We start from the raw sequence: 22,691 nt of genomic DNA on the forward strand, positions 1-22,691 counted from the left end.
ACTGCAGCAGTGTTTGACTATATTCGGCGCAGTGAGAAAACCTGAAGTCATTTTCAAGGTCCACCATTTCTTCTTTTCAGTCAGGTCAAGATTCTAAGCTTTCTAAATCTCCGTTTTCTGGCTAATGAAAAGAAAATAGGATTTCACCAAATCTCCTATGTACCTACTCCAGGACTTCTGAGAGGATCAAATGAGATGAGGCACTGGAAAATGCTTCACAGACATTTGGTTAAAATGTAAAATGTTTGCACCTGGCTATAAAGCAAGTCATGTTCCTGGGCTGAAGAAACTCCAAGGAGGCTAGTCGCTAGGGAGAGGAAGCTGGGCATTGCTATGTGAGGTCATTACCTGGATGGAGGGAAGGACACGGCATATTAGCCTTTTATATAGATAGATCCTTTTTAAATTAAAAAAAATTTTTGTTAACCCTCACCTGAGGATATTTTTCCATTGCTTTTCAGAGAGTGGAAGGAAGGGAGGAAGCGGATGGGAGAGAGAGAAACATGTGAGAGATACATCGATTGGTTGCCTCCTAAGCAGGTATGTACCCTTGACTGGAATCGAACCCAAGACCCTTCAGTCCAAGGGCTGATGTGCTAACAGCCAAACCAGCTAGGGCTCTTCTGCCCATTTTTAATCAGTTTGGCGTTTGTTTTTTTGGTATTTATTTGTACACCCCCTGCTGGGGATCAAGCTGCAACCCGGGCATGTGCCCTTGACCGGAATCGTACTTGGGACCCTTTAGTCCACAGGCCAACGCCCTGTCCACTGAGCCAAACCAGTTAGGGCTGTGGGAAGGCTTTTGCACAAAGCACTCGCTCTTCGTCCAGCTTCTTTACTGCCAACTCCTCAGCTCTCTTGGCATTCCAAGATCCTATTGTCCAGGAAGAACTGCTTATACATTAAATCATTGTATCAAGGCAATGAAGTGGGATTTATTGGGCTTTTTCTAAAAGGAGATTATTAGTAGGGTGGCAAGAGAAAAGACCTAGAAGGCAGAGGATGGAAGTCGGATTTACTATTTCACAGGTGACTGGGCTCTCTGTTGGTATCAAGGAGAGAAATTTGTACGAAGTTTAACAACAGAGAATGCCTGTTTCTGGCTCATAGGTAATGGGAGTTTTCACTAATTGAATGAAAATATAACTACTGAAATGTCCTCATCTACATATCATCACCAGTAAAGCAATCTTGGGGGGGGATTATATTAACCTTTTAAATTAATGTTTCTCTTTTTTTTTAAATAGGAATAATCATAAGAAATGAATTTTAATGTCTGGAATATCAAAGATATGCTCAGCATTCCCTCAGCCTCTGGGTAAGTTTTTCGGTTATGTAGTCTGATACTTAAAGATCTTTTAGTTATATTTATTTCATGGAAAAAGGCCCCCCTTCCTGTTGGTTATAGTTACCCCATATAGTTTCTTCCCCTTGCCTGTACTGCTGCACCCTCCCATGCTGTCTTTTTCCTTTCGCCTATTTTATGATGATAAAAGCACTGTGCATTCAGCTATGTGTGTTAACTAAGCAATGACTCTGTGTCCAGCACGGGGCCTAGGGACTCTGATGCCCAGGGACTGTGAGAGTTAGACAGTCTGCTTGGGCTACCGAAGCAAAGTGCCATAAATGGATGGCTGAACCAACAGAAATGTTCTCAGTGTTGGAGGTCGGAAGTCCTAGAACCTGATGCCAGCATAATTAGTTTCTGGGGAGAGGTCCCTTCCTGGCTTGCTGTGTCCTCACATGGGAGAGAGAGAGAGGGCCCATCAGGAGGGTCCCACCTTCATGGTGGTGTATGTTGTAGGTTTAAAAGTTTACATAAATGATATGTAATAGTGCTCATTTAGTTTTTACTTTTTTCTGAACTCAAAATTAGATTTTGAGACTTAGTCATGTGGTTATATGTAAACCTAGCTTATTGCTTCAGTTATATGCATATGCCATAGCCTTTAGTGATGAAAAGATTCAACTTTTAAAAAGATAATGTTCTCTTAATCCCTAAAAATTTTATGATCTTTGATCTCCAAAATGGTGTTAATACCCTACAGTGCTATTATACAAGCAATAATGGTGTTATTGTTTGAATTCCCATCTGATTGTTCCCAGGTTGTTGTAATCAAAATACCTGGCATTCAGCTTTTTCTTGTTTCTTTATAGGCCATAGTGGCAGTGTTCAGGGAGTCAGAATAAGCTAGCACTCTGCCCAGAATATTCTAAAATGAATAGTGATTTTATTTGTTCAAGATGTTTTCCATTTGCTAGACTTTTCTTTTCTTGCTTAATTTCAGGACCACTAAGTCATCTAGCTGGGCTAATAATCAGAGTGATTATTCCAGTCTCAGTGACTCTCAGTTCCTCTTTGGATCCCAGTTCTGTCCAGAAAGTTCAGAGACCCTGTCAGCACCTTTGGATGTTGGTGTCCATTTGAGAGACCCAAAACCATCACAAAAGGGTTCTCTGGATGTGAGTCTGACTGCCAGAATTTCTCTGCACACATTTCACCGCCATTATGGAGATAAGCTATAAAGATGACTTATTCTGTTGGATTATATTTACTCTTCTAAATGGATGTGTGCTTATTGGTGACTCGCTTGACTTGGTAGTTTGAAATGCAAAAAATATATTTGCAGTTTCTTCTATTACTAAAGCATCCTATATAATCCTATATAATAAAATGGTAATATGCAAATCGACCAAATGGCAGAACGACCTGTCGCTATAATGAGCACTGACCACCAGGGGGAAGACACTCAATGCAGGAGCTGCCCCCTGGTGGTCAGTGTGCTCCCACTGGAGGAGCGCTGCTCAGCCACAAGCTGGGTTGACGGCTGGCAAGCGCAGCAGTGGTGGCGGGAGCCTCTCCCTCCTCCGCCACAGCACTAAGGATGTCCAACTGACCGCTTCTAGTGTAGAATTGTTCCAGTACCTTGACCATGTCTAGAGAGATCCAAATATTGCATGACATTTTCTATGACTAGTCATACTATTATTTATAAACATTTCATAGGAAAAAAAACTTGAGAAAAATTGGAATAAAGTACATAAATTTTATTTCAGATGGACATTTTTTCTAGGAAATTTCAGGTGCTTTGTGATTATAGTGCACTGTGCTACCTTACCTCCTTGAAGAAGGACATGAGGGTTCTGAGTTAATAAATAAGGGCCAGAGTGAGAAACCAAGTCTCTTGAGTCCTTGACTTTTTAAGACCAGCATGTCTTCTTTTGTGAGTTAAATAATTTTATGTATTTATTTTGGTCTAGAACTAGATTTGATTTTATATACAGATTCATCTGTATCAAACAGAAACTTAACAAATAAGATTAGCTCAGTGCTTTAAGTAGTAGGGTATGCTGTGAGATGAGTATTTCAGTACAAAAACTGTGCCCAGTGGCATGAAGGAGCAAATGTACTCCCTGACTGCTCCAGAGTGTGCTTTGCATCAGATGCAGGGATTGGCTCACCATGTGTCCGCATGCCCACTGTCCAGTTCATGTCCATCTTGCCACTACTCTAGACCACCAGCAGCTGAGCAACATCAATTTGAGCTAAACTTGTTAATATGAAAATGTTAACACATCACCTCAGAGATAGCATAAATAATTCTGTGTAGTAAACAAACTGAGGGTTGCCAGAGGTGGGGAGAGGAGTAGGATGTTGGGCAGAAAAGGGGAAGGGGATTAAAAAATACAAACTTTCAGTTATAAAATAAGTCCTATGTAATGTACAGCATAGGGGATAGAGTCAATAATCTATAATAATAAAAGCGTAATATGCTAATTAGACCAGATGTCTTTCCGGACAACCTTCCAGATGAAGCTGGGGCTGTGAGGGAAGCCTGGGTCCTGGGTGCCTGCTAGTGGCCAAAGGGAAGCCAGTGCCAGCAGCCGGGGGAAGGAAGGCCTACTCTTGCACAAATTTTGTGCATCGGGCCTCTAGTGTTGTAATAACTATGTAACATGACAGATGGTTACTAGACCTAGATCACACAGGTGATGATCTGTCACTTTGGAAGGTCTATAAATGTTGAATTGCTATGTTGTACACCTGAAACTAATATAAATAATATTGTATATCAACTATAATTTTAAAAAATTTTAAAGATATAAATAAAATAGTTGATGGGAAAAAATAATTAGCTATTGTTGCCTTTAAATTTATGCAATTGATTTTAAGCCATTTTAGCTGGCATTTTATATCTCTCTGGGCCAGTAAGGCAGAAACTATATTAATAAAAAGAGTTGCTTTTTTTAAAATATAATTTTTTTGTATATATGAACAAAAAAAAAGGAAATACTACATGCTATGTTACTTAATATTATGATTTGCACTTACTAGTATTATGATTATGACTCTGCATTGTATAGAAAATAGTGAATTTTATAGGTATTTTTATATGTGAAATGCTATAATGATTTTTTAACAGAATGAACCTAGTATTTTCACAAAGTACCAGACAAAACCCCAGCTGTTTGAAGAAGATATAAATGATGGAGGCTTATTTCCTCTTCCTTTGCCAGTTGGAAAATCAAAAGGCCTTTTGGAACAGTTTGAGGAGAAAAAGAAAATAGCAAAAGATAAATGTGACAGGTATGCAAACCTTTCAAGTAGACAAGATAACTTCTCTTTTATGAGGAAAACAGAAAGTGGAGTGCCAATAGTAATTCAATTTCAGCATGATAGCACTCTTGCCTTCATAGTTCATCTAATTATTACTCTTGTCGGGCCAGTGTGGCTCAGTGGTTGAGTGTGGACCTATGAACCAGTAGGTCACAGTTTGATTCCTGGTCAGGGCACATGCCCAGGTTTCAGGCTCAGTCCCCAGTAGGGGGTGTGCAGGAGGCAGCTGATCAATGATTCTCTCTCATCATTGATGTTTCTATCTCTCTCTCCCTTCCTCTCTGAAATCAATAAAAAAATATATTTTTAAAAATTACTCTTTATTTACTTTCTTGACAGTATAACTTGTGGCAGATTTGAATATGGCTGCCACAGTTTTGGCCCCTCTGAAAAGTCAGCTAAAGGACTTCTTAGAGAAATGCAACATTCAAGTAGCATTATGTTTACCTAAAATTCTGCCTTTAATTTGTTTTCTTTTCAGATCATCAGAATTAGGAAATAAGATAACATTATTTGTTTTAGGAGCAAGAACATAGCATGTGCCCTAGCTGGTTTGGCTCAGTGGATAAAGCATTGGCCTGCAGACTGAAGGGTCCCAGGTTCAATTCCAGTCAAGGGCACATGCCTGGGTTTCGGGCTCGATCCCTAGTGGGGGGCGTGCAGGAGGTAGTCAATCAATGATTCTCATCATTGATGTTTCTCTCCCTCTCCTTTCCTCTCGGAAATCAATAAAAAATAAATTTTTTTTTAAAAAAAGAACATAACCGCGACACGGGCGTGTTCAGCTCTGAGCAGTAGCTGCCATGTCTGGGAGAGGCAAGGGCGGGATAAAAAAAAAAAAAGAACATAGCATGTGAATTCTTAAGTCCACAGTGCAGGCTAATTTTCTCACTTTGAAATGTTGCTATTTTTTCAGATATACCCTAAATTTTATATTTTTTTAGTGTTATTGATTTTTAAAACAAATATGTGACTAATTTAGAGCCTCAATATCTTCTATATATATAAAAGCCTAAGCGACCATTACAACGGAACGACCGGAACGACCTGTCACTATGATGTGCACTGACCACCAGGGGGAAGACCCTTAATGCAGGAGCTGCCCCCAGCCCGCAGACCCCGATTACCGATGGGGCCTGCCGGCCAACCTCCTGGTCCCTCCCCCTGGTCAGCAGGCTCCAATCACCTGATTGGGGTCAGGCTCTGGGCAAGGACAGGGAAACAGGGGTGGGTGGCAGCAGACATGGGCAGTGAGGGAAGGAGGAGGCTGGGAACCTGATTGGCCTTGATCACTGGCAAGGCCTAGGGACCCCACCCGTGCATGAATTTCATGCACCAGGCCTCTAGTTTTTAAATAAAGTGAAGCCATTGAGGAAATTAACGTGTTCATTTCTTAGTAAGTTATTACCAAGGCAACATCTTTAGGTATCACAGAAATCGTAACACCCAAGCAGAGATATACTTTATCATTTCTGTGGCAGTGAAGATGTATTGCTTAGCATCACCACTAGTGCTCTGATGTTGAAGGAGCCAGAATTTTTAAAAGAATTCCTAGATTAGGTATCTGTTATACTGCATAACTATCTTCCTTTAGTTAGAAAAGCAAAATGCTCTACTTGAAGACTTTGATTCTGTTGATAAATAAAAATTTCCCAGACTTTGGCAGACTTCTTTGCCCTAGGAATCCAGGCTCTAGCACCCTAGGGGCTTCTCAGAGGCCCCTCAAGGCTGTGGTAGGGGACTGCAGATGGGCAGGGTGCCCTCACCCTCTTACTGCTTCAGATAGATCAGTCTTAATTTTTTTGTTCTCTGGGCCTTTGGGTTATATTTTGTTTGATTGATTTTTCTGAACTGAAAAAAATTCTTGAAACATTGAGTCCTACTTGATATTTCCTTCCTTCCTTCCTTCTGGCCTTCCTTCCTTCTTTCTGTTTCATTTTCTCCTCTATTTTTTGTAATAAAATGAATTTCTGTTAACAATTATTTACAAGTTGGCAAAAAATGTATATAGTATTTACATAGAGAAAATAAATGACGAGGACTCTGGAGAATTTCTCTCTATTAAAAAGAATTCAAGGCAGTGTCCCCTTGCCAGTCCCCTGGACCTGCTTCTTGCTTCAACAGTGGACAGAACAGACCCAGGGCCACCCTTTCTTCCAGCCTCTGACCACCCTCCAACCTCTTTTCCAACCACCTCAGCCATCCTCATCCTCTGAGACCAGCCAATACTGTTTTGTTTGTTTTTTACCTCAACTCCCGATTGCTGAACAACCATGAGCTCCCAAACTCATAAGAATTATTCCATTGAGGTGGAGGCTGCGGTCAACCTGCCCCTGTGGCCTCCTACACCTACCTCTCTCTGGGCTTCCATTTCTACTATGACGGCTCTGGAGGGTGTGGGCCACTTCCGTGAGTTGGCCGAGAAGAAGCGTGAGGGTGTCCAGTGTCTCTTAAAGATGCAAACCAGCACGGTGGCTGCATTCTCCTCCAGGACGTGCTGAAGCCTTCCCAAGATGAGTGGGCAAAACTCAGGACGCCATGGAAGCCAACACAGTCAGAGTACCTGAACCAGGCCCTGTTGGAGCTGCAGGCCCTGGGTTCTACCCACACAGGCCTTCAGCTCTGACTTCCTGGAGAACTGCCTCCTGGGTGAGGAGGTGAACCTCCTCAAGAAGATGGGCGGCACCTGACTCACCTCTGCAGGCCCCCAGGCTGGGCGGGGCAGTTATTTCTTCAAAAGGCTCCTCCTCAGTGAGGGGTCAGTGGGGGAAACAAAGGAAGGACATCTATAATACTTTCAACAATAAAGTTTTTGGTGTTTTTTTAAAGAACAGCTGCTCCTCTAGCAGGACTAGGAGCCTTAGAGCCCAGAGGCCATTGAGGGACCTCTCTGCATCCCCTGGTGTCTGGCTTTTGCCCGAGCCTCTCCCTGAAAGCACTAGTCATCCTTTTAACCACCCTGGAGCCTCTCCCATGAACCAAAGGGAGACGTTCAAGCTTAAAATATTGATTTATATAATGGGCAGAAAAATCATAATTTTAATAAATTCTGGCCAAAAAAATCCAATATAGCTATAGAAACATTTTTCAATCTTTATATCCTTATCACTCTGTAACCACTCTAGATGGCCCAGGAAAATTATATAAACTATGATTACATTTTCCTAATGTTCAAAATTGCCTTTCTTTTTTGCTTAGTTTTCTATGTAGGAATCGTAAGTCTATTCCCAAATGCAGCAGCCAAACTGAAAAAGCTGCTTGTTACATATTTAAATGCATCAGAAATTCTTTCAGTGTCATTTTCTTCTCAGAGGCATCCTTCCCAATTCTGATCTGAACTTGGGACTCTCAGTCTGTAGTGCAGCTGTTATCTGAGTTGGATCCTCTGCCTTAGATTCTATGTCCACTTCTTTCTTAGTTTACTCCTTGGGTTTGGTGAAGCATATATTTCAGAAACTTTCTATAGCAGTACATGGCACCTAAACAATTTTTTGAGAACTTGTGTATCTGGAAGTTCTTTATTTTCCCTTCAAAGTTCATGGCAAATTAGGCTGGATATAAAATTCTAGATTGGAAATTCTTTTTCCTCAGCATTTCTAAAGCATTGCTTCCTTGTCCTGTTGATTTATATGTTGCTTTTTAAAATTTGATGCCATTCTGATCCTTGATCCTGTGTGTGTCACTTGCTTTTTTCTTTCTGGAAGTCCTTAGGACCTTCTCATTATCCATAGTTTTGAAATTTTATAGTAATGTGCTTTAATGTGGCATGTCGTAATCCCTGGGCATGGGGTAGTTTCTTTTGACCTAAAACTTAGGTCTTTCAGTTCTAGGCATTTTTATTATATTTCTGAAAAACCTCCTCTCTATTTTCACTCTTCTTTCTTTTTTATCTCCAATGTTGGGTATGTGTTGGATCTCCTTAATTGATCCTCTAACTTTTAAAAACTATTTTCCATCTCTTTGTCTTTTGTTCTATTTTCTCTCATCTTTCCTTAGCTATTTCTACCATATTTTTTATCTCTACTTCTATTTCTATTATGTTTCTAACTATTGTATTTCTTTAATTTCTGTTATATTTCTAGGTACCCTAATTCTCTGCTTTTATTTATTTATTTATTTATTTATTTATTTTTTAAAATATATTTTATTGATTTTTTTACAGAGAGGAATGGAGAGGGAGAGGGATAGAGTTAGAAACATCAATGAGAGAGAAACATTGATTCAGCTGCCTCCTACACACTCCCTACTGGGGATGTGCCCGCAACCAAGGTACATGCCCTTGACCGGAATCGAACCCGGGACCCTTCAGTCCTCAGGCTGACGCTCTATCCACTGAGCCAAACCGGTTAGGGCTGCTTTTATATTTTAATAACATTCTATTCTTAACATCTTGATTAATTTAATTATATATATATATATATATATATATATATATATATATATATTAGATATTTTTAATATTTTTATATTGGTAATATACCAATATCTTTCATGGAAAAAAAAACACCACCACATGGTTTGTAGATTTCCAAATGGTTCTATTAAATTCTCCTTTCATTTTTTAAAAAATATTTTATTGATTTTTTACAGAGAGGAAGAGAGGGATAGAGAGAAACATTGATGAGAGAGAAACATCGATCAGCTGCCTCCTGCACACCCCCTACTGGGGATGTGCCCGCAACCAAGGTACATGCCCCTGACCGGAATCGAACCTGGGACCTTTCAGTCTGCAGGCCGATGCGCTATCCACTGAGCCAAACTGGTTTCGGCTAAATTCTCCTTTCAAAGTCGGTTTGGTGGAGCACGAAAAGATTTGGTATGAAGAGTTGTCCTATTGGGGTTTGAAAATTTATATTTATATTTGTATTATGTAGATTAAAGAAACAAAAACTGTAAAATGTTTAAATGACAATCCATATCTGAATCTTTTCAAAAGCAGGATATTTATTTGAGGAATAATTATAATTTCTTTTCCATTAGAAATGAATATTGCCCAGCAGGCATGGCTCAGTGATTGAGCGTGGACCTATGAATCAGGAGGTCACAGTTCGATTCCCGGTCAGGGCACATGCCTGGGTTGCCAGCCATCTCGATCCCCAGTGTGGAGCATGCAGGAGGCAGCCGATCAATAATTCTACCTCATCATTGACCTTTCTCTCTCTCTCTCTCTCTCTCTCTCTCTCTCTCTCTCTCTCTCTCTCTGAAATCATTTAAAAAATATATTAAAAAAGAAATGAATATTGTTCCCAGAATTGTCTCCCTACTTCCTCATTCTATTATTTTGACTATTATAGTCACACTAGACTAAGATGTGTCCAGGAGTTAGGAGTCAATGAGGTGATAGGAATTTTTCAGCTCCATTATCTAATGGGAGCTAAGATGTATATGTCGTCCATCACTGGCTAAAACGGAGTTATGTGGCATAGAACTGTCAAAGCCTGTCTGTCCTACGGTGGTAACTACGTGAGCTGCTAAAATGTAGCCTCATTTAGATGCATATAGAATGAAAAAGAGAAAAGTGGTTTGCCTTGGAAATGGTCATGAAAGCCTATGTTCTCCTTCCTCAGCTGGACACTGAGGTTTCTCGGGGTTGGGTCTCCAGCTCTGACCAAGGGCTAGTTTGAGGCTACACTAGGTGGATGCCTGCCATTTCATGGAAGCGGTTCTGTTTCAATATGTCACACACATGTATTCTCTTTTTTCCCTCCTGTTCCAGGGAGGCTCTGCACAGCTTCATTTCCCATGTCCGAGAAAGCATCCACAAGGTAAGCAGAGCTACGTTTCAAAGAGTTAGAACATCTTACACTTGAAGAAGTTTAATAATTATGTTGTCTTGACTTTAGTTCATGTAGAATAGCAATATATTAACAACTTTTTTATCATTAAATGACAATTCTCCAAGTTAGTTACAATCTGTGAATTTTTTTTCTTGATTTTGGGTTTCTTAGTTGCAGACATCCGTGGAAAAGTCTGAGGAACATCTCAGTTCAAGAAGCCAATCTCTTTTGGATTCTTTGGAGACTGTGGCCAAGACCTGTGAGTGTCTCCTGTTTGAGGGCATCAGCAGAGGGCACTGGAGTATGAGTGAACTTCGTGACCCTGGCCAGGTTTCTGCAGGTAGTGAGGTTCTATTCTGTGTTTCAGACGCCAGGCTGGGGACAGAAGGTTAGTTCTGAAGAGGTGACGCGCACTAAACGGGGTAGGGGGCCCTCTGTGTGGGAAGGCCCTGTCCCAGTGCCTTTTGGGCAGCACTGATGTCCACCCAGTCACGCGCTGGAGCTCTGCCAGATTTCTCAGCTCCCTGCCTGAGGCAGTCGCAGCATCGCCAGTCTCAGCTCAATGGCTGGCTGTGCTGTCGAGAAAGGCATTGCTCCCGGAGGGCTTAGAAATGGAGAGGCTGTTCCCTTAGGGCTAGAATACCCCGTCACCGCTGTCCTCCTGGCTGCCTTGGTTTCAGTGAGCGCTTTTCACAGTGAATCCCAGAATCTTTCTTAACCTCAGTTGCAGTTTGTGGTTGTAGGGTCCCCTGCTCTGCCAATTAGTGAATTCCGTTTAACTGAAACTCTGATCCTGTCCCTTAATAAACACAAGAGCCATCACAGCTCTCCCTCGGCGGACACCTCCCGGAACCAACAGCTAGACAGCAAGATGGTGGCTGCATCTGCACTTGTTTGCATTTGTCTGGGTGTTTATTTTCTATTTGAAACAAATTGAAGCCAACTTACTCAAATGCCATGGGATGGATTGCTCATGATTTACAAAAATTAATGCCTTTGTGTGGCTTAGAAATCAATCCCCATATGTCTGCAAAGAAGCTCTGTACTGTCTGCTGGCTTCCAACCTGGGTATCCCACACACAGGGCAACTGTGCATCTGTTTGGAAACGGGTTCTGGAAGCCTAGAGCTGCTGCCCGCACAAGCAGCAGCAAGACAGGGAGCAGAGCAGACCAGGAATGCTGCCTTTGTACGACGTGATAGAAAATCTCGCCCTAAGTGCCCGAGGAAAGCACTGCTTTCCGCATTAAACTATGTGCCTTACAAGCAGGACTGCAGCAACGCTGTGACATGTAAGGTCCAGAACAGGGAAGGGGAGCGCCCAAGGCCCCAACCCAAAACCAAGGCAGAGGGCACTGGCGCGCAGTCTGGCTTATAGGAGGCGTGGGGTCCTGACCCTCCACCCCTGAGGGCTCCTTAACTGTCAGAAGGCAGGACTCAGGAGAGAGCCAGCCGCAGGATGAGCAGGAAGACTGTGGCATCGATTAATTAGAAAGCCAGTCATTCTTGAAAATGGGCACAAGCACCTGTCCTCAGTCATCCCCTTTCTTGGCAGGTAGTGATCAGGAGCAGGAAGTTAGTCCTGGGAGAGCATCAGACAAACCCTCTGTCCCCAGCCAGGCAGCCCCGCTGGCCCAGAGCACTGGCCTTGCAGTCGCACGTGCTGCAGGCGTCAGTGTGAGCGCGCTGTGCCCGCGCCGTGCCCCCAGGAAAGGGGAGTCTCCTGCGGGAACGTGCTCTCTGTCGCGTGTAATTGGTGCCTTCACAGGAGGTCTTTCCCGTCACAGTCGGCCTGTTCACCCAGAGGATTACTCAAAGCCATTTAATCGACCTCTTCCTGTTCTTCCTCTAAAGACACCAGGGACCGGAGTAATGAAATGAGTTTCTGCCCTGGCTGGTGCGGTCAGTGGTTAGAGCATTGGCCCGCATTCGATTCCCAGTCAAGGGCACATACCTGGGTTGCAGGTTTGATCCCAGGCCCCCCATCGGGGCTCCTGCAGGAGGCACCCAATTGATGTTTCTCTCTTCCCTTCTCCCGCCCTCCCTTCCACTCTCTCAAAAGCAATGGCACTCCTGAGCCAGGCACACAGACTGGTGTGAGACAAGATCCCACTGCCCCCTGGTTCTGTTGCTGCTGTTTTTCATGAGCTGCTCCTTGGATGGGATGTGTGTGTGTTTTGTGTCAGGAGAGGAGTTACGTTCTGATAAATAAAGGTAGAAAAATAAAAATATACAAAAGCAATGGGGAAAATATCCTTGGGTGAGGATTAAAAAATAAATAAAATGGATTTCCAAGGCCATCCACATCCTACTTTATCTTGGGTTTAGGTGAACTAATTAGAAGAGAGCAGTACTTTTACCCAATAGGTATCAGTTCTACTGAAAAATATGATCATTTGGCCCTAGCCAGTTTGTCTTAGTGGACAGAGTGTTGGTCTGCGGACCGAAGGGTCCCTGGTTCAATTCTGATCAAGGGCATGTACCTCAGCTGCAGGGTCCTCCCCAGCCCGGACCCTGGTCTGGGCTCATGTAGGAGGCGACCAATTAATGTGTTTCTCTCACATTGACATTTCTCTCTGGCTTTCCCTCTTGCTTCCACTCTCTCTAAAAATCAATGGGAAAATATCCTCGGGTGAGGATTTTAAAAAATTAAAAAATATATGTATATGATCATTAGGATAATAAAAAGAAGGAACCACTATAAAAAATTAGAAAATATCTCATTTTGGAAAATAGATAACTCTTACATCAAAACTAATTTCATATGAATTGATGTATTAATATAATCATAAAGAGAACTCTAAGAAAACATGGCCACGATATTATAATTTTGGAGGAATGCCTTTCTCAGCAAGGCACATGTCATGAAGAAGAATGAGGCCATCTATGTGAGCCATGTTGGAGGGAAATATTTACTCCTTGTTCAATGAAAAGAGCTCATTTGCACAGAGTTTGCTCCAGGACACATCTCGTGGAGAAGTGTGACCAGTCAGTGAACAGTGGGAAGAGTCGCTTGGAAAAAAGGGGGGACTGAGGAGTCTCCTTTTATACACGGGGCCCCGAGACCGTTGCTCTGGCTCTCAGCACGGCAGGGAAAGCAAAACCACAGACAGGAGAGTCGCTGGTCAGCAGCGGAAAAGCATCAGAACCCAATCTTGTCTCAAGGGAGCCGCTATCCGATCGCTCAGAGGGAAGAATGCCGCAAATCCTCTCCGTAAGGAGACCACAGATTGGCCAGAACATGGGAGTGGGTTTAAAGTAGCATTTTTACAAAAAAGTTAAAAATATCTGTTTAGAGCCAAAGCAGAAATGAAGTGAGTCCCCTTCTAGAGGACAGGGACACACACACACACACACACACACATGCACATACACGATCTGTTTCTATAGATAGGCATATGTAGCAATACAAAATTCTAGAAACTGCTCATAATGTGAAATCCAGGAAGTGGAGCCAAGGTCTGCATGGGAGAGGTTTGATCATTTTTCATTGTATTCCACTATTATGGTTTTGAGTCATTTTCAGAAACTTTTTAAAAGAGAAAAAAAAGACTTTGAAAGTAATGAGCTTAATACAAAAGCTCCTTCAGGAAGGCGTGTTTCCAGGGGACAAGGAGAGAATACAGGGACACAGCTGCGTTCTGAGCACAGCTCTAGAACCCAGCACTTCGCTTGCCTTGCTCTTTCTCTGCTTCTGTGTTGGCCATGCTCACTGTTGCTAAGGAACATTGCTATTTAGGAACTCATCCAGGGCAGGGTAATTACATTTGCCTTCTACTACAAATATCTACACGGATGTCTGGGAAACTATTTGAACAATTGAGTTTAGGAACAGGAATCCAGTACTGGAAATAGAAGTAAACATCCTTTTTCTAACTGGTTGACACATGGACTTTAACTAAAAATCTCTTATGTTTTATTGTGGTAAAATACACAGAACACGATTTTTTTTTTTTTGCAACACCACGCCGGCCTGTCTATTCCCAGTCCTAATAAGCGCTTCCTTTGCCTCAGATCCTTGGTACTTGCTGCCTCCTGTGCCTGAATGCCTTCCCTAATCTTTGCAGGGCCAGCTCCTTTTCCCTCTGGTTTCTCCGTCTCCACTTTGCTCACCTTATTTTTCCGGAGTGGGTGCCCCTCCTATTGTTGTCATAGCCCCTATGGAAGCATCTGTTCCACCTCATTCTGTGCATGTTTACTTGTTTACTGCCATTCGGAGCTCAGGCTGTGGCTCCAGACCGGCTGATCCTTCTTTAGACCCTCGTTTTAGGGCTCGCCTGCTCATCAGCCTGATGACCCTTCTCTGTCTCAAGTGTGTATTGACTAAACGAAAGAGCATCTTCACATGACAGCAGTCTAGCAAGATGATGGCGATGACTCATTGCAACAACGTGTTATTAAATAAATATATGTAAATCCATATGCAAAAGAGGGGAACCACTCTCAGTCCTGAGCAGCCAGCACTCAGGTCACCACGCCCAGTAGAGCCCACGTGAACGGGGGATAAGAAGTGGAGGGTGAGACGGATGGTAGAGCACACACGGTGCCACCAGCAGGGAGAGGGACACCCAAGCCAGACAGGAAAGCACGTTTCCCAGGAGGAGACTGAGAGCAGAGGAAGGACAGCAATTGGAAGGGGGCCCCGTGGGACGGGGTGGCGGCTGACCGGAGGGCAGAGTGACAGGACGGAGGCAGAAGTGCTCCAGGCTGCGGGAGGAGCGGCACAAGGAAACTGCCTAGAGATGCGGGGAGGCCGGGGGTGGGGTGGGGATGAGCCAATGTAAAGTGGGGCCAGTGGGGTGCCACTGAAAGTTTCAGTGAAGATTTCAGAGGGGGCGTGACCATACCTGCTTTCTAGGAAGATCCCTCTGCTGACAGGGCCCAGAAGGTGGGCCAGGAAGGAGCTGTTCTCTGGGCCACAGGTTTGAGGGCCCCCAGAGGCACTGAGGTTGAGTGTGCCAGGCCGGGCTGTCCTTAGGGGGAGAGGAAGACAGTGGAGGAAGCACCCTGCTCTGGCGTCCTCTCCTCGCCAAGGCTGATCTGCTAGCAGGGCAGGCTCCGGGGCCATGCCAGCCTCCCTCCTGCCTCTCACCACTGGCCTGGACACCGTCTTCTAAGGTGAATTGTCCTTGTTCTGTATTTAGTGCAAGAAACGGCGCGGGCCCAGAGGGATGTGCTGGAAGCAGTGCAGGACAGAGGCAGCCTGGAGCAGGCCGTCCTGGAGATGCAGAAGAAGTTTGAGGCTGTAAGTACAGGCCCAGCTCCTTCCCTCCGGTGTGTTGTTGGCTTTGGCACTAAGGCCCAGAGCGGCATCTGTAATGTTGCACATTTCAGCCAGGAGCAGAGGCCAACACAACACAGGCCCCTTGGTAACGGGCCGGGGTAGGGTCAGCTCCCTTTCCCAGGACCCTCCAGCAGGTGCGGCCCGGGGCTGCGCGGCCTGTGCTCGGTCTGCCCCGCTCTGCGGGCACTGCTGGTGACGCTCTTCCTTCCACTGCCTTGCCCCAGCGACAGGCGGAGATCAGAGAAGTGAAGTCCGGCCTGAAGCTCCTGGAAGCCGCGGCTGCCCAGCAGAGCAAGGACCTGCAGCAGCTGTGCGAGCAGCTGGCCCAGCTCAACGTGCCCGGCGCCCTGGCGGAGCTGAAGAGCTTCATCTCCGGGCCTCGGGGCCCCGCGCACGTGACCGACAGCACTTCCCAGACCTCACCCCCGCGGGCCCAGAGCCTCAGCCCCGCCCCGCAGGCCCAGGCCCAGCGGGCCTCTGGGGAGCCAGCGGCGGGGCAGGCCCAGGCCCAGGCCCTCCCTGCGACGCGGGATCTGAGGATGGGCGCCCGGCGGCCCGGGGAGTTGGATGTCTGGGGTGAGGGAGCAAAGCGGGCAGCTCTCCCAGAAGAGGCAGCTGGAGCAGGAAAGAGAAGCAGGGGAGTCCGGGACCAGGCCGTGCAGACTAACCTCAAGAGTCAGCTTGTTCCCAAGACCAGCTCGGAGAACTATGGCGCCAGCACCCCGGGCCACCAGGCCTCTGGCGTCAGGAACCTGGTTGCCCACGGAGCCTTGCGGCTTATGTCCCCGGATGTAAACAACTTTGTAACCAGCCCCAAACGTCCAACCAAAGACGTGTGTTCAGGTGGCCCTGGTGAGCAGGGGCAGGCGACGGGAGAACACGGGGGGAAAGGCCAGCCGCCGCCCCGGAGCACCCGCAGAGGCAGGCCCCCCGGCAGGAGGCAGGAGCAACCCCAAAGCAAAGCCTGTGCCTTCCGTCCTAAGCGCCCCCAGCCTCCCGGTCCTGGCTCACAGAGGTCCCTCCCGGAGCAGCAGGAACCCCGTGCTCAGCCCCTGCGTCGGGGGTTCCTGGGGCGGAACCCCACGCACCCTGCCCCGGGAGGAGCACTCAGACCCAGGACAGCGCAGGCAGCGCGCGGGGCCCTCCCGCAGCTCAGCGGGCACCCCTCCCAGGACAGCAGCCAGCGCTCTGACGGCTCCCAGGGGGACCCCCGAATGCGCTGGTTCAGCGACCTCAACCCTGAAAGCTCCCAGTCCCCTCAGGCCAAGCAGCCAGGGAAGACTGTGCTCTACGACCTGGGCTTTGACAGCAGCGACGAGAGCTGCTGAGGAGCCGGCGGCTGGTGGGCGGTCCCCGGAAAGAAACTGCCGCACCCCTGCTCCCAGGGCAGAGGCTGCTAGGAAGGGGCAGGCCTGGCGTCCGGTGCTGCCCACGCCGGGCACTGGGGACAAGTGCGCCCTTTCTTCCCGGAGTGAAGCCGTGGGAGAGCTGGCGCTGTGTTGTGGGTGCAGGGGCGCTGGCTCTCGGGGACCCTGGGAGCAAAGGGCCTCTCGGGGCGGGGCTGAAGGAGCAGGACTTCAAACGCTTTTTTTTTCTTCAAAATATTCTCTACACGTGACCACTCTCTCCCGGGGCCTCCAGGTTGTTTATTTTCCCCGGCATTGCTGCCAGCGCGTTTGCGTTTTGGTGAGTGGGCCGGCCATGCTGGTCAGTCCCGGTGAACGGGGAGCGCTAGAGCTGCCGGCGACAGAGGTGGCACCGGACCGGTGCCCGGAGCGCCGCTGCCCACGCCACGGGACTCCACTGTCCTCCGGGCTGTGGCCCCACGGCCTGCCTTTCGATGAGCCCACGAGGGCGGGGGGGGGGCGGTGGAGAGCAGGGCTGTGTGAGACGTTGCCTTCCCTTTATGTCTTGCTGAAGTTTTTATTGTTTGCAATGTGTTTCTTTTGTAAAAACTAAAAATAATAAAGATAAAACTTTTCCAATTGTGCTTTTTCCTTCCTTTAAGCTCTTGAACTGCTCTCTCACCCGCTGACCTAGGAAGTCACGTCGGTGAGATGCAGCCTTTCCTCCCCGGCTGCCCGCAGGCCGGTTTCCCTCCTTCCCTGCCTGACAGTCCCCGGCGGACAGGAGGCGAGGGGCCCGCTTGGAGGGAGGGCTGCGGACGCCGCGACAGCCGGTGGAGAACGGGACCGAGGGCTGCGGAGCGGCTGCTGTTTGGCCGCCGCCCAGGCTCGCAGGGGCCAGAAACGGGCACAGCGGGGCCTGCAGGGCGGGGGCATGAGACCCGCCAGCGGTACCATCCGGCTTCCCTGGGCCTAGCTCGGGGCCAGGCTCCCGAGAGCTCAGGGGCTGACACGTGCCCTTCCCTGTATTCCCACGGGGTGAGGGGGCGGGGGCTTTGGCAGGGGCCCACGTTCCCACTTACCGTACAGACGGCTTCCAGAACCTGCCCACATTTGCACCTTTTCCCGTCTTCAGGGGTGTGTGCAGCCAGGTGGGAGAGTAATGCGCCTGCGCCGCCTGTGGCGGGACCAGGGCCAGCCAGCTGCGCCCCTCGCCAGCCCAGGCCTCTGGCTGCAGCCGAGCCGCGGGCCATGGCGGCGCTCTCACTCGCTCAGGGCCCCGCGGGGAGTGCCGCCTGGCCCGTCCCTGGCAGCTCCTCTGCCGGCTCTCTCCGGTGCTGGGCCGGGCGGAAGGCTCAGCCGGACGGTGGCCCCGGGTGAGTGGGAGGCTTGAGGCCAGAGGGATCTGCACGTGGCTTCGTTTCTCAGCAGGTTTTTGGGTGGAGCGACGTTGAGGAGGAACCACCTGGGGCAGAGACAGACGTAGGGAACAGAAGAGGCAGCGCACGCTGCTTTGCTGATCGCTGTAGGACCAGGACCCGGGGGTAGAGCACGCCCTGTGCCCTGTGCAGAACCGCGCGCAGGTTCGAGACCGAGTGCGCCCTCAGGCCGGGCGGGGGCTGCAGCCCTCACTGCTGCAGGGGCGCTGGGTGTGCGGTGCGGTCGCGCTAATGTCCGCGTGGCCCGGATGGAAGCAGATGGAGGGTCAGTTTCATGTGTCAGTAACCACCGCAGTCCTCCCCTCCGAGCGCCGGGCGGGGCTGCACTTAATGTCAAACTCCTCCTCAACATGGCCGCCACCCTCCCTGGTCTCCAACGCCCCGAGCAGGGACGGGGTGGGGGGGGGGCACCTCTGGAAACCATTTATTACTCTACGTTGAAAGTTTTTTTGTTGTTTTTTTTTTAATTTTTTTTATTTTATTGATTATTTTTACAGAGAGGAAGGGAGAGGGACAGAGAGCTAGAAACATCGACGAGAGAGAAACATCGATCAGCTGCGTCCTGCACACCCCCCACTGGGGATGCGCCCGCAACCAAGGTACATGCCCTTGACCGGAATCGAACCCAGGACCCTTCAGTCCGCAGGCCGACGCTCTATCCACTGAGTCAAACCGGTTTCGGCTCTACGTTGAAAGTTTAATCATTTTATGCCGAAGCCGGTTTTGCTCAGTGGATAGAGCGTTGGCCTGCGGACTGAAGGGTCCCGGGTTTGATTCCGGTCAAGGGCATGTGCCTTGGTTGCGGGCACATCCCCAGTGGGGGGTGTGCAGGACGCAGCTGATCGATGTTTCTAACTCTATCACTCTCCCTTCCTCTGTGTAAAAAATCAATAAAATATATTTTTTAAAAAGTTTAATCATTTTATTTTTTAAATATATATTTTGATTTCAGAGGGGAAGGGAAAGGGAGAGGGAGGTAGAAACATCAGTGATGAGAGAGAATCATGGATCGGCTGCCTCCTGCACTCCCCTCACTGGGATCGAGCCCACAACCCGGGCATGTGCCCTGGACCAGAATCGAACCTGGGACCCTTCAGTCCACAGGCCGACACTATCCACTGAGCCACACTGGCCAGGGCGAAAGTTCAATCATTTTAACTCAAAGCCGAGGCCCGTGGAGAGCTCCCTCAGCATTTATGGCTGTGGCCTCATCAAAGGTCTGTCCAACTTTTAAAGCCAAAGCCGGTCCGCGGCGCTGTGACTGAGCTGTGACATCCGTCCCTCCGGAGTCCGTCTGTGTCAAGCAGCCAAAGGTCAGAGTGACTGTGCTCGGGGCACTGGGTGTGTCTGTAGAAGGCGCAGGGAGTTTATGCCTAACAAGCCTGGGCTAATTAAATTACTGGCCGCAGCCATCAGGAAAGGACGTGCTGTGTGTTTTATTCCTCAGGCTGTACCGCCTGTGCCTGCCAGATGCGGGGAGCAAGACACAGCCCAGACGCGTCCCAGGAGCCCGCAGCGTCGGTGGCCCTTTGGATGCTGGTAGAGATTTGGCTCTGCCCTGGGCCTGCCCCCTCTGCCTTCCCAGGGGTGGGGTGGGGGTGGGGGTGGGGGAGGCCCACGGCCTGGGCCCAGAGAGCCACCTAGGGGCTCCTCCCTCTGCTGCGACTCCTGAGTCTGAGGATGAAACTGAAGCCAATGACGGCACATAATTGTCTTATTCGAGTATCCAACGTCACCCCTAAAGCGCACCCTGCTCACCGCCCATTGCTTTCCGGTGCTCACGGCCTCACTCAGCTCCATCTGAAAGGAGTGGGAGTGGAATATGAGCTCCAGAAAAGCCGGCCGGTGTGGCTCAGTGGTTGAGCATCAACCTATGAACCAGGAGGTCACGGTTCAATTCTGGGTCAGGGCACAGGCCTGGGTTGTGGGCTCGATCCCCAGTATGGGGCGCGCAGGAGGCAGCCGATCCACGATTCTCTCTTATCATTGATGTTTCTCTCTCTCTCCCTCTTCTCCCAAAGTGCCCAGAACACAACAGCCTTTCTGCCCTCAAAAAAGATGGCTGCTTCCTAGGAGGGTTGAGCAGCTGTGAAAAATTCTTCCTGCCAGGCCTCAGGCCAAAACTGTTCACCAGGCATTTCCCAGCTGACCTGCCACAGAGAGCCCCCACCCCCCACCCAGGGCCGGGTCCATTACTGACAAGTAGGTCTCCTGTGTAAACATTGTTCCCGCTGTGAATATTTAGCTGGAACCCAAAATATGGGTGTTCTCCTATGCACTCCAGGGAGAAAGCAAACTGGGGGCAGAGCCAGGCTGCCCGAGGCGGGCGGACGGACGGCCTCTCCGGGACCTCTCCAGGCCAGGGCCCCTCGTTCCCAGCCTCCTGCTGCGAGCCCGGCCGGCCAGTCAGGACAGAGACGGCTGGCACTGGGCCTCTTGGGCCTTTTCACCGGCCTCTCTGATCATCAACCACTCACAACGCCTGCAGGCGGGCTCCTGGGTGCGCAGGGGAGGGCAGGCCCAGGTGGTCTGTCACCTCCTCCTGGTCTCCTGACCCCTGTGGACATGGCCCTGGGGCTGAGGTGGGGGGTCCAGGAGAGCACCGAGGAGCCAGAGCCGGTGGCCAGGAGGTGAGGGAGCAGGAGGAGGAGCAGCCCTGGGCCCCGAGACGAGAGGCCTCTGAGCCCCGTTTGCTGGCTGGGGCCCCAGAGGCAGAGCCCACTGCGCGGAAGTGGCCCCAGAGGCCGCCTGGCGAGAGTTCAGACTCCGGTCCAGACCCACGTGGCTAGACGCCCACAGCCAGGGATGAGGACCGTGGAGACCGGCTGTGCTGAGGCCGGGTCTCCGTGCGCAGCCCGCGGCCAGCCTGGTGCTGGCCTTTGGAGACTCCGGCTCTGCTCCCAGGCCTCAGCGTGACCTCCACTTGGCCACCCACTCATCTCTCTGCTTTTTAAAAAATTAATATATTTTTATTGATTTCAGAGAGGGAGATAGAAACATCAATGATGAGAATCATGGATGGGCTGCCTCCTGCACGCCTCACACTGGAGATCGAGTCCACAACCCGGGCATGTGCCCTTGACGGGAATCGAACTATGACCTCCTGGTTCAGAGGTCGACGCTCAACCCCTGAGCCACCGGCCAGGCTCTCTCCTTTTTCTATCCCTTCTTCCTCGGCTGCGCCCTCAGCCCCCAGCCGCCCCAGGGGCTTCTGAGACCAGCTCCTGCCCGAAGTGCTGCTACAGATCTGCCCGCCGGCATGGCCATGGTCCCAGTGGCCTCGGCATTGACCGTGGGGAGGCGGCCGGGGACTGGAGCCGCTCGGTACGGGGCGGCCGGGCAGCGCCGCGGCCTGCCTGTGCCTTGAGTTCGGAGTGTGGCGAGCAGGCTCCAAAGCTCTTCTTTACTCTCGAAGCTGCGTGTTTCTATTTTGGTTCTGCTAATCCAAGCCGCAGTCCGGTGTTTCCACAGAAACAGCCAGCGAGCGTCTGGCTCGCCCAGGGAACGGCGGGGAGGGGGCAGGGGGTGGGGGGGCAGGGAGACCAACCCTGCGTTCCTCAGTCTGTTCCTCCCTCTGCCGCCTGGGGAGGGAGTTGTATGACAATCAATGTTCCAGCTCCTGTCCCCTCCAGGGAGCCCCCGAGACCCCCCCTGCAGGGAGCACCTGCCGCTGCAGGGAGCCGGTGCCCAGGGGGCAGGTGGCGGGGGGGATGACCAGGTTGCGGCCCGAGGGGCGGCTCGCCCGCTTCCCGGAACAGCTGTCTGCGGGGAATGGGAATTCCCACACGAACAGGGGTGCTGCCGGCTGGAGTGGCTCAGTGCCCACATATGAACCAGGAGGTCAGGGTTCAGTTCCTGTCAGGGCAGGGCACAGGCCCAGGTTGCGGGCTCCAGCCCCAGTGGGAAGCATGCAGGAGGCAGCCCATCGATGATTCTCATCATTGACCTCCCCCTCCCTCTCCCTCTCCGTCTCTCTCTCCCTCCCTCAATAGACACCTTTAAAAACAAAAACAAAAACCACCCACCGCCTGCGTCACTGAGGCCAGGTTGCTCCTGGCTGCGGTCAGGGATGGAGGGCTGGTGGAAGGAGCAGTTAGTTCCCAGGAAAGGGGTTTCATAGGTGGCCATGCAAACTGCCAGCTTTCCAAACAAAACCAAACCAAACCACAGCACAAACCAAGCAGAGGAGCACCTGTGTGCGCCGCCAGGGAGCCCCTCTGCCCACCCCA

The 22,691-nt window shown here is 49.4% G+C and overlaps 1 protein-coding gene across 1 annotated transcript; it reads left to right on the forward strand.

Moving 5' to 3' along the window:
• Positions 1-1,155: 1,155 nt before the first annotated feature.
• IHO1 (interactor of HORMAD1 1) lies at positions 1,156-17,518 on the forward strand. The gene is made up of 7 exons (XM_079794495.1): positions 1,156-1,318; positions 2,289-2,463; positions 4,425-4,588; positions 10,335-10,383; positions 10,567-10,654; positions 15,538-15,638; positions 15,902-17,518. The coding sequence occupies exons 1-7, from the start codon at positions 1,263-1,265 to the stop codon at positions 17,003-17,005; spliced, it is 1,737 nt and encodes a 578-aa protein (XP_079650621.1). The 5' UTR covers positions 1,156-1,262; the 3' UTR covers positions 17,006-17,518.
• Positions 17,519-22,691: the final 5,173 nt, after the last annotated feature.

This window comes from Cnephaeus nilssonii (genome assembly GCF_951640355.1).
Source record: "Cnephaeus nilssonii genome assembly, chromosome: 17".
Classification (NCBI taxonomy): Eukaryota; Metazoa; Chordata; class Mammalia; order Chiroptera; family Vespertilionidae; genus Cnephaeus; species Cnephaeus nilssonii.